The 16,060-nt window shown below is 33.5% G+C and overlaps 5 protein-coding genes across 10 annotated transcripts; 2 read left to right on the forward strand and 3 right to left on the reverse strand.

Annotated features, from left to right (window-relative positions):
• Nucleotides 1-150: 150 nt before the first annotated feature.
• Nucleotides 151-7,079, reverse strand: LOC132705529 (transcription factor SPT20 homolog). Of its 3 annotated transcripts, none has more exons than XM_060676152.1 (10): nt 6,712-7,079; nt 6,280-6,381; nt 5,806-5,994; nt 5,380-5,751; nt 4,899-5,300; nt 4,322-4,756; nt 3,349-3,460; nt 2,233-3,021; nt 1,506-1,709; nt 151-1,340 (listed from the first exon to the last, which is right to left on the reverse strand). In XM_060676152.1, exons 2-10 carry the CDS (start codon nt 6,313-6,315, stop codon nt 1,198-1,200), a joined length of 2,682 nt encoding a protein of 893 aa, XP_060532135.1. In that variant the 5' UTR covers nt 6,316-6,381; nt 6,712-7,079; the 3' UTR covers nt 151-1,197. The 3 variants fall into 3 exon arrangements, with proteins under 3 accessions (XP_060532135.1, XP_060532134.1, XP_060532133.1); XM_060676151.1 differs by having other exon boundaries at nt 155-1,340; nt 3,349-3,463; nt 6,280-6,391; XM_060676150.1 differs by having other exon boundaries at nt 156-1,340; nt 3,349-3,463.
• Nucleotides 7,080-7,184: 105 nt separating this feature from the next.
• On the reverse strand, nt 7,185-10,244 carry LOC132705535 (exosome complex component RRP43-like). Of its 3 annotated transcripts, none has more exons than XM_060676164.1 (5): nt 10,112-10,244; nt 9,634-9,808; nt 9,276-9,570; nt 7,585-7,705; nt 7,185-7,532 (listed from the first exon to the last, which is right to left on the reverse strand). In XM_060676164.1, exons 1-5 carry the CDS (start codon nt 10,180-10,182, stop codon nt 7,325-7,327), a joined length of 870 nt encoding a protein of 289 aa, XP_060532147.1. In that variant the 5' UTR covers nt 10,183-10,244; the 3' UTR covers nt 7,185-7,324. The 3 variants fall into 3 exon arrangements, with proteins under 3 accessions (XP_060532147.1, XP_060532148.1, XP_060532146.1); XM_060676165.1 differs by lacking the exon at nt 10,112-10,244 and adding an exon at nt 9,878-10,015; XM_060676163.1 differs by lacking the exon at nt 10,112-10,244 and having other exon boundaries at nt 9,634-9,894.
• Nucleotides 7,760-9,139, forward strand: LOC132705536 (charged multivesicular body protein 3). The gene has a single exon (XM_060676166.1). The coding sequence runs from the start codon at nt 7,862-7,864 to the stop codon at nt 8,513-8,515; it is 654 nt and encodes a 217-aa protein (XP_060532149.1). The 5' UTR covers nt 7,760-7,861; the 3' UTR covers nt 8,516-9,139.
• A 461-nt stretch (nt 10,245-10,705) lies between the features above and the next one.
• Nucleotides 10,706-13,990, forward strand: LOC132705533 (cyclin-A2). 2 transcript variants are annotated; one of them, XM_060676159.1, is made up of 7 exons: nt 10,706-10,846; nt 11,154-11,340; nt 11,399-11,824; nt 11,884-12,107; nt 13,256-13,460; nt 13,516-13,799; nt 13,853-13,990. In XM_060676159.1, the coding sequence occupies exons 2-7, from the start codon at nt 11,185-11,187 to the stop codon at nt 13,869-13,871; spliced, it is 1,314 nt and encodes a 437-aa protein (XP_060532142.1). In that variant the 5' UTR covers nt 10,706-10,846; nt 11,154-11,184; the 3' UTR covers nt 13,872-13,990. The 2 variants fall into 2 exon arrangements, with proteins under 2 accessions (XP_060532142.1, XP_060532143.1); XM_060676160.1 differs by lacking the exon at nt 10,706-10,846 and adding an exon at nt 10,871-11,053.
• A 450-nt stretch (nt 13,991-14,440) lies between these two features.
• Nucleotides 14,441-15,623, reverse strand: LOC132705534 (uncharacterized). Its single transcript, XM_060676162.1, has 2 exons — nt 15,008-15,623; nt 14,441-14,937 (listed from the first exon to the last, which is right to left on the reverse strand). Exons 1-2 carry the CDS (start codon nt 15,459-15,461, stop codon nt 14,441-14,443), a joined length of 951 nt encoding a protein of 316 aa, XP_060532145.1. The 5' UTR covers nt 15,462-15,623.
• Between the last annotated feature and the right edge of the window lie 437 nt (nt 15,624-16,060).

The following is a 16,060-nucleotide window of genomic DNA, read 5'->3' on the forward strand; positions in this document are numbered from 1 at the left end:
GATATATTAGGTAAGCTTAAATTAATATTGATATTTAATAAATAATATTCATTTGAATATCATTTAATATTTGGCCCAAAAATTTGCAGTGCTGTTAGGTATTAATTGATAAAAAACAGACAATTAATATTAAATAGTAACTATATTTACACTGAGAATATTACACTTTTTAACAAAATACACATATATACACAGCATGTAGAAAATAAACAACAAACATAAATTACTTTAAACTACGAATTTATTTACAGCTTTATTTTGCTATCGAAAATCGACACTGACGTTAAATTATTAACATACAAAAAAAATATATAAAAATTAGCTAAGTTGCCCATACATGTAAGAGAAACTGATTTTATTCGCTTGTTTTCATTTGGCACTACATGGGCGGACCCCATTAATTTCCATTTTTAAAATCAAAACCTATCTTAAATTTCAGCGCCTCTGATTTGACTTCAATGGTCTTAAAACATACATTGTATAAAATATAAAGTTACAACCAAACTCACATTAGTCGTTATAGTCGAAATAAAGGATAAACCAAAACTAGTATTTAAAATACTGATACTGACATAAAAGAAATAGATTTGCGCCAAACAGAGGAGAAAAATTTAAAACCAATCCTTAATATTGCTGCACCTCATACAAAAAAAATCACGAGAAGAACTTTATGAAAATATAGTACAAAGAGCTTTCAATTATTCAATGTGTACCGAATATGCTAAATAAATAATGAATGATTTTTCATAAAAACATTTAAGTAACAAAACAGTTAAAAAAAAACGATAATTGTACTACTAAGTACAGTTGTTAAAAAAAAGTTATCAAGTTCCAAAACTTTAAATATAATAATAGACTTATGAAACCAATTTAGTCATTATATTTTTTATACATGATTGATAAACATTCATGTCAAACCGCATCTTCTGTATGTTCCGCTTATTTATAATGGAGAAAAAATTGAATACTTTAGATAACAATGAGTTAACAGATTAACTAAAAAGATGTTTTTATGTATGGGTACTCACTCGCATTTAAAATAAAACAGCATTTATAGTTCAAATGGCCATATTATCTGTTAAATCCAATTTTTGCTGTGATATCTTATCACGTAGGATTTAATATTAATAAAACTGGTACGTATACCAGTTATAGCAGCATACTTTCTTATAAATTCTGCTTTACTTTACCTGAAAACTATAGATTATCAAATGAATGTGATCTTCGAACTTTTTCAAATAAACCTGGCAAATTCTTCGACTGATTCTCTTCTTGCTGATCTTGTATTAGCGGCTTCTGCAGTGTCGTGTTCAATGGAATAGTAACTTGAGATGTGAAATCTGCTTCGAAAATTGTGCAACTTTAAGGTCTATTCTTTATTAATGTGAAACAACAATGTAATTTATTCATGCATTTCTCATTTGAATTAGATATAGGATAAATCAATGAATTTTAGCTATTTGGACTATCAACATTTAAAATTGATTGCAAATCTGTTAACTGACTTGAGTTTGGGTTCGCCATTTTGATAGTGACGGGTGTTCTTTGGATGGTTCTCGAAGAAATGCTTGCGTTCGGATGTCCGGTCCTCTGTAACTGAGACATCAGTTGGAATTGTGGGTTTCCAGGGGCCAATGCCGTCTGTGGGATAGTTGTCGTCCGCAAGTTCTGATGCGATATATTTTTCACTCCAGAATTTAACAACTGGGCTATATAACAACAATATTCCTATACCACCTTTACCATTTATAATAGCAATATACAACATAAAAAATATTCGGCGCACAGGCATAATGGCAAATTGGTATTTTAAATGTAAAGCAACAATTTTTGCAGTAAAGAACTATACATATAAGTCGCAGAAACGAAACCTTGAGCACTTGTTGAACAAATATGTTACTAGCTACTCTTTATTCAGAAATAAAAGTAAATAAAGTTACTTTTCGTTGCATATGATCCTAAATTGTGAATAAAAAAAAGCTGCCAGAGTACTTTGTGTGAAAATCTGAGAAATAACACAAATTACCTCAATTTAACAGAACAGGTACTTTCATAACAAACAAAAAATTCTTGGGAAGCAATATTCAATCTGCGCATGCGCCAGTAACTTCAAGGGTCACTATTAGCGAATGAAAGAAAAAGAAAAACAAATACAAATAAAGTCAGAGGACTTGGAGTATAAATGAAGAATACAATACAAATTGTTTTTGACATTTCAAACGGTTACCTTACCTAAACTTGGCGAACCAGTGTTGGTAATAACAACTCCCACGTTGCCTATACTGTGCGAAGATACACTTGTACAAGCTTGTGAAAGGGAAGTCTGGGTGGTGGTCGTTACCGGTAGGGACATCAAAAGACCAGTCGGGTGTCGCTGCAAGGTGCCAGCCGATGGCACACTAAGAGCCACCGATATTGGCTGTAACTGAAACTGAACGTTTTGCAACCCTTGAAGCTGCGTCAAATTCAAACTTTGCACGTTGATCGTGTTGGTAGCTTGAGGGGGCGGACTTGACAATGGTGCCAAGACAGTGTTGTTCTTCTGAGACTGCATTGGTGGTGGGCCGCTATTCGATACACTCGCGAACTTTTCCAAAAACAGAGAGTTCGTATTGGAGCCAATTATGTCGGGTCTGTCGGCCGCTGGAGTGCCAACCAATAATGCCGAAAGCGAATCGTTAGGAGCGCCAACGATACCTTGTTTAACCGGCATCGACAAACTATTGTCGCTATTCACCGACGTCAGAGTGACGCTTTGCGGCTGCTGCGCGGTAAGATGCGTGGTGTTCATATTTACTCTGTTGTTGTTCAATGTGATCAAGTTGTTGTGGTTTAGTATGCGAGTGTTGCCTACATTGGTGAAGTTGATTTTACGTGCTAAAAGTCTTTGTTGCGGCACCGTAATGTTATTTATAGCATTCACCGAGGATAGGTTTAAGTCGCTGTTTAGTATTACCGCCGTGTTTGTAGTGACTGTGTGGAAGTTCTGCTGCTTTTGTTGCGCTGCTTGCCTGGCATTCACTGCAAACATATTTATGATTGGAATTCGTTCATAGTGTCGAATTTCTAGATTGTTTGCTTTTCTATGGCATATACCAATTAATTAACAATTAAGAGATCATACTTTATAGTGATAGTGTCTGAAAGGCTAAAACTAATACCACTATTTAGGAAGAGGATAAACTAGACCCTGGCTGATATTCCATTTGATGTCAGCACTATTAATGGGAAATATAGCCCTGTTAGACCTACCATTCAGAAATATTTGATAAATAAATAAATAAAAATGTTCTTTAAAATTTTTACTTGTTAATTTAATTTAATAAATTTTATATTCGAAATACTTACATGTAGCTTGAAATTGCTCACTGGAGTTCTCAAAGTTTGCCGCCAAAGCGCTAATTGCAATCTTCTGGTTATTAATCATATTAATTTTTTGAGCTGAACCTTCAGGATTTGTCTGCTGTAAGAAAATTACCACTGGTATAGATCGTCAGTTCAATTAACGAACAACTTATTTTTCTAAATAACTGCGTAAATTACTAACTCTTGAACTTGGTCATTATTAAAGCGTTGGAGTTCGATAAATTAAGGGATAGGAAAAGAATAAATAAAGCGTAACATTTTCTTACAACGGGGGGAAGGATGGTCCCTCATACACTTCTGATCTTCTGACTAAATACTTTTTTTTACTGTTTTCTACTGTCTTGTGCACTCATTAACCGTGGGAATCATGGAATGCGGGATAATGTGAGTTTTTACTTAATATTGTCCATATTAAAATTTAAATGTACAAATATTTGAAGAAAGTCTTCAAGAAAACAATAGTGGATGTTAGAAAAAAATTGTACATTCTAGTGTTACATATTTTATTATTCCCATTTTAAGAGCTGCCCAACCAGAAACAAAACTTTAAACTTTTTAATGCCCTGTGCTTGGTGTAATAAATTGTAAATAAGTAAAAAGTAAATAAGCAACAATATTTGGGTTTGCAACTGAACGAAATTTAGCCGCGCCTCCTTTAGTCCTGGGCTGATAACTTTTTAAAATAGTGAACTTATCGTAGTAATTTGCCAAAAAAAGAAAAATAAATGCACCTCATGCCACTTCTGGCGAGCATTTCGATCAGTTGGTTACCTAGATTATCCCATTTGGTTAAACTGAATTCGCCTTTGCGATGCGAAGAAAATTATTTCATTAATTTGTATGCAGGTGTTTATGTAGGAACCACACGTCGTTCAGGCCAACTTGGCTCCTCCGCTCTGATCACATATTCAACATAAATACACTCTAAGCAATTGAGAGTTCAAAAACAACTTACCACAACAGTCGTGGTCTGAGCATTTTGGTGAATTACACTTATGTTTGCAGCAGACGTGCCGTTTATCACCAAATTTGGTTGACTTACTATGTGTTGCTGCGCAATTCGATCTTTAAGATTTTGGGCCGATACCCGAACTATCCTTATAGGTTTGCTACTGCTCGCAGTATATATTTCAGTAAATTGATGAATGTACCGATTAGCATTTGATCGTGAACCTAAGGAAAACCGACAAGCCACCCCATTGTGTTCATTCTTTTTATGATCCCTGTCCAAATAAAGTTCTCCCAAATACTCTGCATTCAAGGGTCTTTGGAAAATTGACAGTTTAGCCCTAGGTCGGTCCTTGTCTTTTGAAGGCATAATCATTTCAAGTACCAATTCCTCTATTAACTGAGGCAGGCAGTCGCTAGTTTCCTTTGGCCAGGGATATACCTAAAAAAAAGTTTTAAATATAAAATCAGAAATAAACAATATTGTACACATAGTTTTGGCCTTTTGCAAATTTGAAGATGTAGAGTAAGAGCCGAGAAATGAGAGTGCATCCTTAAAAGAGCAACATAATTAATCTGCATACCTCAAATTTATTAATAAACACAGATTCAGTAGGAGGACGCAATGATGGACAGCCCAATTCTGGTATGGGCAACATGCTAATCTGTTTTTTTGAAGCATCTGGTTTCCTTTTTACTTTATTCACAAAGTCCAAAAACTCCAAACCCTGATTTTGAGTCGAATGGTCCAATTTCCGTTTCCTATTGACAATAACTTGGGAAAATTTCCTTGCAATTCTACGGAATTTGTTGGTATTCCACATTCGTTTCCTATTGTGGATTTCTGCTAATTCATTTTCAATGTGGGGATCTGGATCAAGAAATAAATTGGGCGTGTGCGCCAATAGGAGTTGGCTCTCGAGTTGATCCCTGTCATCGCTAGTCAATTTTTCATCTACCATATTGTTTATGTCAGCTAAAATACTCTAAAAATTATGTAAATAATTATACTGAAATTTTAGAGTACTAAACAAATTCTGTGTATAGAAAGAAACTAAGACTTGCCTGCTGTGTAGGCCTGAGTAAAACATGATGTATATCACACTTATTATGAGGATAGGCTTGCCGATAATCTCTAACTTCGGCTATTATGCACCCACTATAAAATAGGTAGCTAAATTGCTCTAAAATATCTAAGATATAAGGAGGAAGCGCTTCGTTACAGATATATCGGAGAAGGTCTTCCTCTTCATAAGGCCTCGGTTTTGTTTCTATTATATTGGCAGTATGGTCGTCTTTGGAATTTCGATCACTGCAGGAAGTTAGCCTGAATGCCAGCGAGTAGCCTTTGTCGCTAGGATATAGGTTTAGAATAACAGTGTTCAGTCTTTCTCTTGCAACAAGCTTTTCTAACAAAAGGGAATGATATCTGACATTCTGAAAAACAAAAATTGTGCAAAAAGAAAAAAAACAAAATGATAAGTGTATAACATTTTGACAGTTGACCTCCTCATCAGATTCTTCTTCGTCATACAATTTCTCTAATTCACCCATCAAATCAAACACTGGCTGTTCTGTACACTCTTTGAAGGGAGCAAATGTAGAAGTAGAAGCCTGAGGGTCCTGTGGGCATGACAGAGTCAGGGAAGTATGATTTGCTTTAAATTTCTTCACTGGATGCTGGAAGAAAGTGTATTATGATTGACTATTTCAACAATATCCAAAGTGAATTTGATAATGTGTTAGATTTTTTTTTTTGATTCATTTTGATTTATAAATGTTTGTATTTATAAACACTAGGTTACATTTTACCAATTGAATTCCCCCAAATATCTGTGAAAGATCCACACCCTCAGGAAAAGTATAAATGAATCATGTTGGCAACAAAAAAATTGATATATGTTTAAAAATGTTTCACACTGTCAATTTAGTGAAGGAAATTCATTTCTTCATATTTTCACTTACTTCACTCTCTCCGCATGTTGCCTCCAGGCTTTGCATTATTAAAGTCTTTGAGTACAAACATTCAGATTACCACATTGTCATTGTCAAATGTAGTTGGATCATCTGCAAAATACTAAACATTTTAAGCATATATTTTAATGTTCATATACTAATAATACACTGGTAAATTTGATAATTAACTAGGCAACACCAAGCAACTCAGACCCAAATCAACTAACATACCTATTCTCGAAAGACATTTCATGGAAATATGTTGCAGTATTATTTTGAAATATTCTCTTTATAGGAATGGCAAATAAATCCAAATCTATTTTACCCTTAATAAAATAGAACATTGATTAAATTGGTGAGAATTATGGTTTGTGATGTAAATCAGTCTTGTGTCCTTAGTAGGTCAAACAATGTTCACTAAATATTTTACACAAAGCTCACCTTAAACATTTAATTATAAACTCCTCAACGAGCGGTTGAGTGCGAACATGTTAGAATTAAAATCAGCCACATTTTATTCCTAAAATTTACGGCAAGGGTAACATAACCCTTAACAATTGTAAACTTTCTGGTGGAAACGAATCTCGAGATTGTGGTGAATAATATATCTAATTTGAATTAAGTAACTGGAATTGTTTGTGCTGAACGCTCGATCTATTTAAACAAATTAATAAAATTCCCAGTTTACAAACATACTGAGATCATGACAGCTGACAAATTGACAAACATTAAACGGCAAACTCGGAATACAAATTTTCGTGAAAGGTCCATCACAGAGCAAAATATGGTCAAGCTTACTTTTATAATTTTACAGTTAATTCTATACTTATCAATCGCTTTTCCTGTTGTAAGTAAAATAACTGCAATAATAAAAAACTTGTTTAAACAATTTTTATTTTAAAAAAATTTGTGACAAAAAAATATATAAATTCTTTAAGAAATTAGAAAGTCAATCTATTGAATTTAAATTCTATAAATTTCTAATATGTCGACAGGTCTTATATCCTAATAAACCGATTTTAACAAATATTTTGGAAATATGTATATAATGAACTTAAGCAGTGATAAGGGACGTTTGCAATAGCTCTTTTATCGTGGGAACTCTTCTTTTACTTTTGTCAATACAATCCAATAATTCAATGTTTGATATAGCACTTCCGCCTGGCTTATAAACGCAACAAAGCTCCCCATCTTTTATTACCACTGTTACTTTTGAGCTACAAAGATTCTCTTCTTCCAGAGTAGGGTCTGCGAGAAAAATACTAAAAAAAAAATTATTTCAGTATTGGTCTTATCCTAATTTTTTAAACATACTCATCGAAAACGGCAAATGTTGTAGAAACAGGTAACGAATGAATAGGTAAGGATTTCGTTACCTCCAAATTGACTTGCTGGTTATCAACAGCTGGATCATATTCCACCAAAGGAAGAGTAACTAAAACAAAAATATTGTCTATGTATAACACTAACCAAACTACAAACTTGGCCCAATCCAAACTGTCATTTGCAATTGTCATATATAATGTACATTCTTCAAAAAATATTTATGATTGTTTAATTGCAAATAATTTGGTGAAAAGGACACACCAGAATGGGTCTCTTTGGTAAATCGCAAGGGCGTGATCCAAAAGACATGGTAACGGAATGGAATCACAAACTACGCAAGGAAGGTTATCAGTTGGACAGACAAATTAATTCTATAAAAAGAGAAGAAGAAAAAATAAAGAGAACATTAAAAGAAGCAGCTAAGAAGAATGACAATGATACCTGCATTATATTGGCCAAAGAAATCGTCAAGGCTCGACGAGCTGTCAACAAAATTTACACAACAAAGGCACACATCAATTCGGTAATGTTGCAAATGAAAAACCAATTGGCTACATTGAGAGTAGCTGGATCATTACAAAAATCCACAGAAGTATTGAACGCTATGCAATCTTTGGTAAGAGTGGCAGAAATATCGAAAACAATGCAAGAGATGTCAAGGGAAATGATGAAAGCTGGGATAATTGAGGAAATGTTAGATGAAAGTTTTGAAATTGATAATTCGGAAGAAATGGAAGAAGCTGCTCAGCAAGAGGTTGATAAAGTCCTTTACGAAATTACTGAAGGAAAGATTGGAGAAGCGCCTTCTGTGCCACCCACTCAGGTTGAAAATGAACATGAACCAGAGACTTTGAGAGATGAAGAAAATGAGAGTGAGTTGGAAGAAATGCAAAGTAGATTAGCAGCTTTAAAATCTTAAAAATGGAGTGGCTTGCATCATATAAGATGCTTTATTTGCTATAAAACATTTCCAAATTTTTTACTAAATTCAGCATTGGAAATTGAGAAAAATTCCATTGAAATTTGTTTTGTATATATTTCTTTAAAACTGATATAGTTTTATGGAAATTTACAAAATATCTGTGTTAACTATATAACCTTATCTTGGATGGAAGATCAATTGCCTGGGAAATATGTTACCCTTCAGTATTTACTACACAAATTTTATGGTTCCAAAATTTCATTTGGGTCCTCCACATGCTCCGCATATACTTAAAGAAAAACTGTATGGGCCTGGCTTTCAGGAATTGGCAATAAGGTGTAAATAGATACACATTCTTTAGAAACTCTTAAAGCCAGAACTGCACAGTTTCTCCTATGAGGATTTTTAGAGTATGTGTGGGAAGCATGCACTAAATAGTTAATTGAAATTATGAGGCAACACTATACTTTAGCTTCTATTATTGTGCTTCGGATGCCTTAACTGTTCATTGTATTAAAAAGCTTTATAACAAGTATGTTAATGAATTAAATGTACTATATATATATATGTATAAATTTGTGTTATTTTCTAATACTAGTGTTAATAAAAATAATTTATTTACATTTTGTCTTTCTCTTGTTTTCTATATTTTATATTAAAGAACTATTAAGAATTAATTAATTACTATTAAGAACCAAAAATTGAAAACTGTATACCATCTTCTTTTTTAATCCAAATAAATCAAAAGAAAACTCACCAGTATTCAGACAACTCATTAGGGCAATAATACAGGCATCTACCAATGAACCATCATGGTTGAGACAAATTAAATCCACATACAAACACCATGCTAGTTTATCAGGATATATGCAAAGTTCTTCTAGGTCTATGCACTTCGAATTATCAATAATATCTGCTATAAGCTGTGTCAATACTTGAGCTTCCTCACTAGGTGGTCCAGGTTTAAATTTTGGTGAACATAGAGGTGGTAGTTCTAAATTGGGAACTAAGAACCCTTGCTTAGGCGAGTCGGGTTTGGGCTTACAGAGTTCCTAGTTGGAATACATATTATAATAAGCTAATGGATTAATAGACTAAATATAAATCAAACCTACCGCCTTTGCGCCACACATTATGATTGTTTTGCCAACTTTAGCAATAGATGAACCATCAGAAGTAACTATAGAGTTAGTATTTACAATAATTGGCCGAAAATGACAGAATTCTCTACCATCAGGTCTAACGTTATGTGCCAGGTAATCTTTGCAATATTTTAATGGATGCAATGATCTAAAACAGTTTGTGTCCATATATCCAATAAGCAATGCATTTAAATCACCACTTCTTTGATTCACATACTTGTATTGTTCAGCCATTCTTTAACCAATTAATATCGTTGTAAAATTATTTTATTTTTGCTTAATTTTAAAGCACGTGTCCCAGGGTCACAGAACACAAAGAAAGCAAAAAGGAATCAAACAAAAAAATATTAAGAAATATTTTAACCGATAAATTAAGTAATTATTTTTAACCAGCATACTAATTTATTGCCATGTTGCATCTTGGGTAATAGGCTAGAAGGTTAGAAGTTACCTAAAACAGAAGAGTAAACATAAAATTGAGGTTAAACAAAATATTGACACCAAATTTATAGCTCGCCCCATCTGGGCATTGCACGCACGATACGGAGCGAGTATCTTTGAAAGCGCGTATGTAAAGGTTTGCGTCCAAACAATGAATAGTACGGAGAGGAAAAAATTGTTTCAATCAATCAATGTTGTGTAAAATGTATTCACACGTATTTGTCCTACTATATGTAAATTCATCAAAACCATTAAATAGAGGGCGCGTCATAGGTATATTCGGTTTAAGAGTGAAAAAATCAGATATTAATTTATTTGCAAAAAGCTGTGATGGATAGTAACCTCATAAGCGCCTAGTTCTACTACTACGACCTGCTCAATTTAACTAGTATAAATTAGATACATATTTGTTCTGTAATAGAAATTTTACAATAATATATAGTGCTTAGAAAAGTAGCTAATTAAGGCATAATCAAAGTAAGTTTTTCAAACGGAGGGCGAATTTCTACAAAATATTGTGTACTAGAAAACATACATACGACGGAGGCACTCTTCATATGAATTAATTATTCCATCACAGTTAAAATGATATACCTAATCGCTAGTTTGACTTGCCAAATTGTCAGATAGAAAGACGTGTCATTTTATACAAGTATTTTATACGTGAATAGTTAATTCCAAGTTGATTTAAAGAAACAATTATTTTAAAAAATTATTTACGGAAGTTTGACCTCAAGGACGAAAGGTAAGAGCCATTGCTGGTAACTTATTAGGTAGATTTTTAAATCAAATTGTAAAAGTCCTTTGATTGGCTCAGTGACGTTATGCGCTTGCGTGTGTCAGCTTTATTCCTCAGCTGTTTCCCAATGTAACTTCGTCTTTTTCTAACGTTTCCCGCTTTTGTGTGTAGTGGCAGTTGGGTCGTGCGGCTTTGTCGTTCTTCGCTGGAAAGGTGATAAAAACCGACCGTTAAAATTAAGCGTCCAACGTGCTAGATAAAAGATATAAAAAGTATATTAAACTCAGGTTTTATTAAGATTTAATCAATTTAGATACGAAAGTGATTGCGTTTTTAATTGAACGATGGCTACGATACGCGTTCATGAAGACCAAGAGAATCGGTTACCGGAAGGACGATCAAAACAAAGTACAATGGCTGTTCAGCAGAAAAGGGTAGTCTTGGGTCTTATGGAAAAAAATCGACACCATAAGGAGGTCCAGGTCCAGAAGGACAAACAAGTAAGTTTTATGATATTTTTGGTTTACATTTTCCAAAGAATATTATTATTTTGAATAGCCTTTGAGCTCTATAAGCGACGAAAACATCAACAAGGAAAACAGAAATTCCCAAAAAGAAAACAGAAAGAACATTGTGAACCCTATAGTGCCGGTAGCCCAATTTGAAGCTTTTAAGGTCTATGAGGATGTCAGTTATGAAGACCGAATGGCGAAAATTGAGGAGAAACTAAAAGCTAAAAGTAAATCGATGGTTTATAAAGGGACTATGGAGGATCGGTTCTATACTAAAAAAGAGATTGTTGAAATGGAAAGAAAAGGCCTGATTCCGCCAGCAGAACTGCCAGAGGATGAGGAGGAAGTATTAAGTCTAATGAATATTGAAAGGTCTGTAGAAGCTGCAAGAGAGCAAATTAAGAGTGATAATGACTTTTTTATTATTGAGGAGTATAGTCTTGAGATCTATCAGTATTTGAGGGAACATGAAGTGAGTTCAGCTTTAATATTTTGTATAGTTATTTTTAATCTTATTGTTACCACTTTCAGTTGTTGAATCGTCCAAAAGCTGGTTATATGAAAAAGCAACCAGATATAGATGGGAGCATGAGAGCTATTTTAGTAGACTGGTTGGTTGAAGTGAGCGAAGAATACAAACTTCACACTGAAACTCTGTATCTTGCTGTAAACTACATAGATCGATTTCTGAGTTATATGTCAGTTCTAAGGGGGAAGCTGCAATTGGTGGGCACTGCTGCAATGTTTCTTGCATCGTAAGTATTATATTAATTGAATTAAAAAAAAACATACAACTAACCAAAACTGATTTGCCCTTTCAGAGTTTTATGTCTATTAGTTATAGTTGAGATTGTGATGTATTTTGGCAAAACTGAAAATTATGTGAAGTGTTACTTGTCCATGTATTCTAACTACAAGTGTAGTGTTCTGAAGTGCTGAGCAAAACTTACTGACAAAAAATGGTCCAAGGACCAGATGCGGACTTTCTTCTTGGAATTACTACTTGGGTACATCCTTGAAATGCCTTAAGTAAATTATTTTTTCTACCCCCTTCTGTAAAATACCTAATTTGGTAAACTTTTTAAGTCATACCATTAAAAACTCTCGCCCACACAAATTTAGATTTGCTGAAATTTATATCTACTAACATAGGTGTTCATTGTGATCCGATAAAATGTAGAATTTAAAATGCAATCAGTGATTTCAAGTCTCAGACCAGAATTATTAGGCATATTCTCAAGTCGCACCCCAGGACTTCCTGCAAACCGTATTTTGACAATATGCATCCTTACTGTTCCCTCTCTACATTCTCTGTCTGTCTTTTTCGCAACAACTCTGATTTTTTTGCCAAGTAAATTACGACTGTTATCGGGATCAGGACCGGACTCAGTAGTTGTGTACACAATTCAACTTTTTTTGACAGAGGTCCACATTATTGAGTGATAGTTAAGGGTTGAAAACAGAGAGAAATTTAAAGGAGAAGTGACCCTATATTTACAGCACAAATGCTTTTACTCTTTTAGTTTTGAATTTTAATTGTTAATATCAATGTACCTGCTTTTTATTATTATTTATTATTTTTATTATTATATTTCTTTTAATTGTTTGTAACCTGTAAATGTTTAATTATCCTAGGCTAAGTGATGCCTCGGTAACGTTTTGTTAATAGGATATGAGATGAGTTTGTTGGAAATAAGGGGTACTATTATTATTATTGTTACTAATTGCCAGTGTTATAAATTGATCTTCAATTTATTTAATTATTACAATAATCCTGAGAAACATATAGCTAGAAGTATTGCCAGAATCCTTTAAGAAACTAATATAATGTAGTAACTTTGTTGAAGATGTTGATTTTTGTTTAGAAACCAAACTCTAATATGAGTTCTGATTTTGGTTTTAGAAAATACGAAGAGATTTATTGCCCCAACATTCAAGAGTTTGTTTACATTACTGATGATACATACTCTAAACGACAAGTTATTCGCATGGAGCATCTGATTTTGAAAGTACTAGGCTTTGATTTATCGATTCCCACGCCGTTGGCCTTCATCACGGCAATGTGTGCTATTAATAAGATATCGGAAAAAGTAAAATTTTTGGCAATGGTAAGTCCACGTGCCACTCAATAAAGTGCAAAAGTTTTAGCGGAATTCTTTATAGTACCTTTGTGAACTGTCTATTTTGGATGGGGAAAATTACTTGACTCATCTACCATCAGCGCTAGCCGCCTCCGCCATAGCCATAGCGCAGCACACGCTTGAGGAAAAAGTGTGGAACGAAGACTTTGTCCACAATACTCAATATGAATTGGACCAGCTTAGGCCCTGCATAGAGTTCCTATATGGTTTGTTTCGGAAAGGCCCTACCCTAGAGCAACACGCTATCCAGGACAAATACAAGTCTCAGAAGTACCTTAATGTCTCGCAGTTAACACCAAAAGAAAGGTGAGTGATATACATTTTTTTGATGCTGCAATTTTTTCTTCATCTTTTTTAAGGTTGTTCTTTAAGAGCTAAGTAACCAAGACTGCACCTGAAATTACCCTAATAGTGCCTAGACAAGCGCCTTATTTAAGTTTGTTTTTTAATTTAACCCTACAAATTTCTGAGTGAAAGGTTGCTCTTTTATTCTTGTTGTACACATTTTTTACTGTTTTAAACTGGATCTGATATTTCAAATAAGACTTGTACAGTAATTAGTAATTTATTGTATTCATCACAAACGTTTGCCATATTTCTAAAGTCAGGCAGATATGAATTTGATATATCCTGAAACAGAACATACATTTCATACTAAGGTTTTGAAACTGTAAAAAGACTGGATATATCCAATTCTAATGTATTTATAAGCTAATGATAGAATTAGCAATTAAAAATAACATCATATTTCAATTTGTCCTACAGGTATAGTTTGTAAAATTATTAGTAATATATATTTCATTTTTTTTGTTTTATTTTATTGACCTTTAAGCAAGAAAACATGAAGCTCTGTTTTAAACTATATTAGAAAACCAAAACAAAAAACAAAAAAGTTCAGTCCACAAGAACTTTGCAGTGTGGACTTGTGATGTTAGAAGTTACAACTACTACTGCACAGCCACATTGTCCACAATTTCAAAGTCTTTCAACAAATCTTCATCTTCCATAATCCTAATATCTTCTATTACCTTGTATAGAACATTTTCAGTATCTTTTGAGGTATTAATAACCTCTAGTAAATCTTTTAAAATATTTTTTTCAACTTCTAGTTTTTTCTGGACTTCATCAATTACCTCTACTGATGGATGCTCACTAGTCCAATCTCTTATTAAGAGTCCAACATCGATTACAGTGAAAGCTACTGAAACCATACTAGAGATCCTTCCAATAACTTGGAGCAGGTGTGGAGCAGATTTTCCAGTTAACCCTAAGACATTATATATAAACTGAAAGCTTTTTTCTGATACGTGCATGGCTTTTTCAATGATTGGCAGAGTTTTATGGGCAGCACTTTCAATATGATGTAATTTAATTACAGTACTTAGGGTTTTACTTAAATTCATGGTTGGTTCTTCAGTTAAATCGATGCAACCCAAAGCAATACCTAAAAATTTTAAATTTACATTTATAAAAAAAACACACATTTGGTTAGTTTGATCAAAACCTTAATATACCTTTTATTGTACTCACTATAGCGGTATCTCTATCAATACCATCTTCCACAAGCATATTAACAATTTTCTCTAAATTGTCCAACTGCTTCTGCAAGTTCTTATCAAACTCTCCCTTAGATTTTATTATGTTTTGAATATCTTCCATAACCATATTGGAAGTTTTATACTCCACATAGTCTGTAATCACATTGGACAATCCTCCTGTTACAGACATTATAGCTCCGCCAGTACCCAAAATTAATGATGAACCACTTGTCATTGGGGCCAATAGAACAGAGCCCAGAACACAAGCGACTCCAGTGCCACTCACTGCCGTTCCAGCAGTCTTAACTATGTTACACTTGTGGTGATGATTGCTAATTGTTTTTTTCAGCTCTTCAAACTTTTCAATGATACGATTTTGGTCCGCAATGTAATCGATTATGAAGGATTCAAAGTCGGTTTTCTTCCTCATTCTAATAACTCTAACTTATAATTTAAATCTTGAAAATTTTTCGAAGAAATTTTGATCCAGAATAACGAAGTTAGTACTCTTTGTTCTGTGCGCAATTGAAGGCAAATCACTCAAACAATAGCTTCTTGCAACTGCGTCAAAACTTGTTCGAACAAAACATTTGAAATGTCAAAATATATCATAATAAAGGAAGAAAAAGCATAAAGGATTCTATATATTATTTAAGTCGAAGTAGAGTTTCCTTGTTCGATTTAATTTAGCCATTGTACTAACTCGGCACTTGGCCGCAAGAGGTCGCAAAGAATCACATTTATTGTCACTAATCATATTTTCGGTCATAGTTCTATAGCTCCGTATCATACAGTTTTTGTTACACCACATGGAAATTACTTTAATTTGTAAAACGTCCGCAGTTTTTGTTGAATATGGACAAGCAAAATTATATTTTCAATTTTATAATTCAATGAGAACTCAAGCGCCAATGCAATAAGTTCGATAAACTGCATTTGAGTTACGAGTTTTGTTTTGGTACGAGAGGAGCACAGTGGAGTTTACGAAGTTTATCAAACGTGTTGAATACTATACTTTTTCTACGACCA

Source organism: Cylas formicarius, unplaced genomic scaffold (genome assembly GCF_029955315.1).
Source record: "Cylas formicarius isolate icCylForm1 unplaced genomic scaffold, icCylForm1.1 PGA_scaffold_7__23_contigs__length_41026272, whole genome shotgun sequence".
In the NCBI taxonomy this organism is placed as follows: domain Eukaryota; kingdom Metazoa; phylum Arthropoda; class Insecta; order Coleoptera; family Brentidae; genus Cylas; species Cylas formicarius.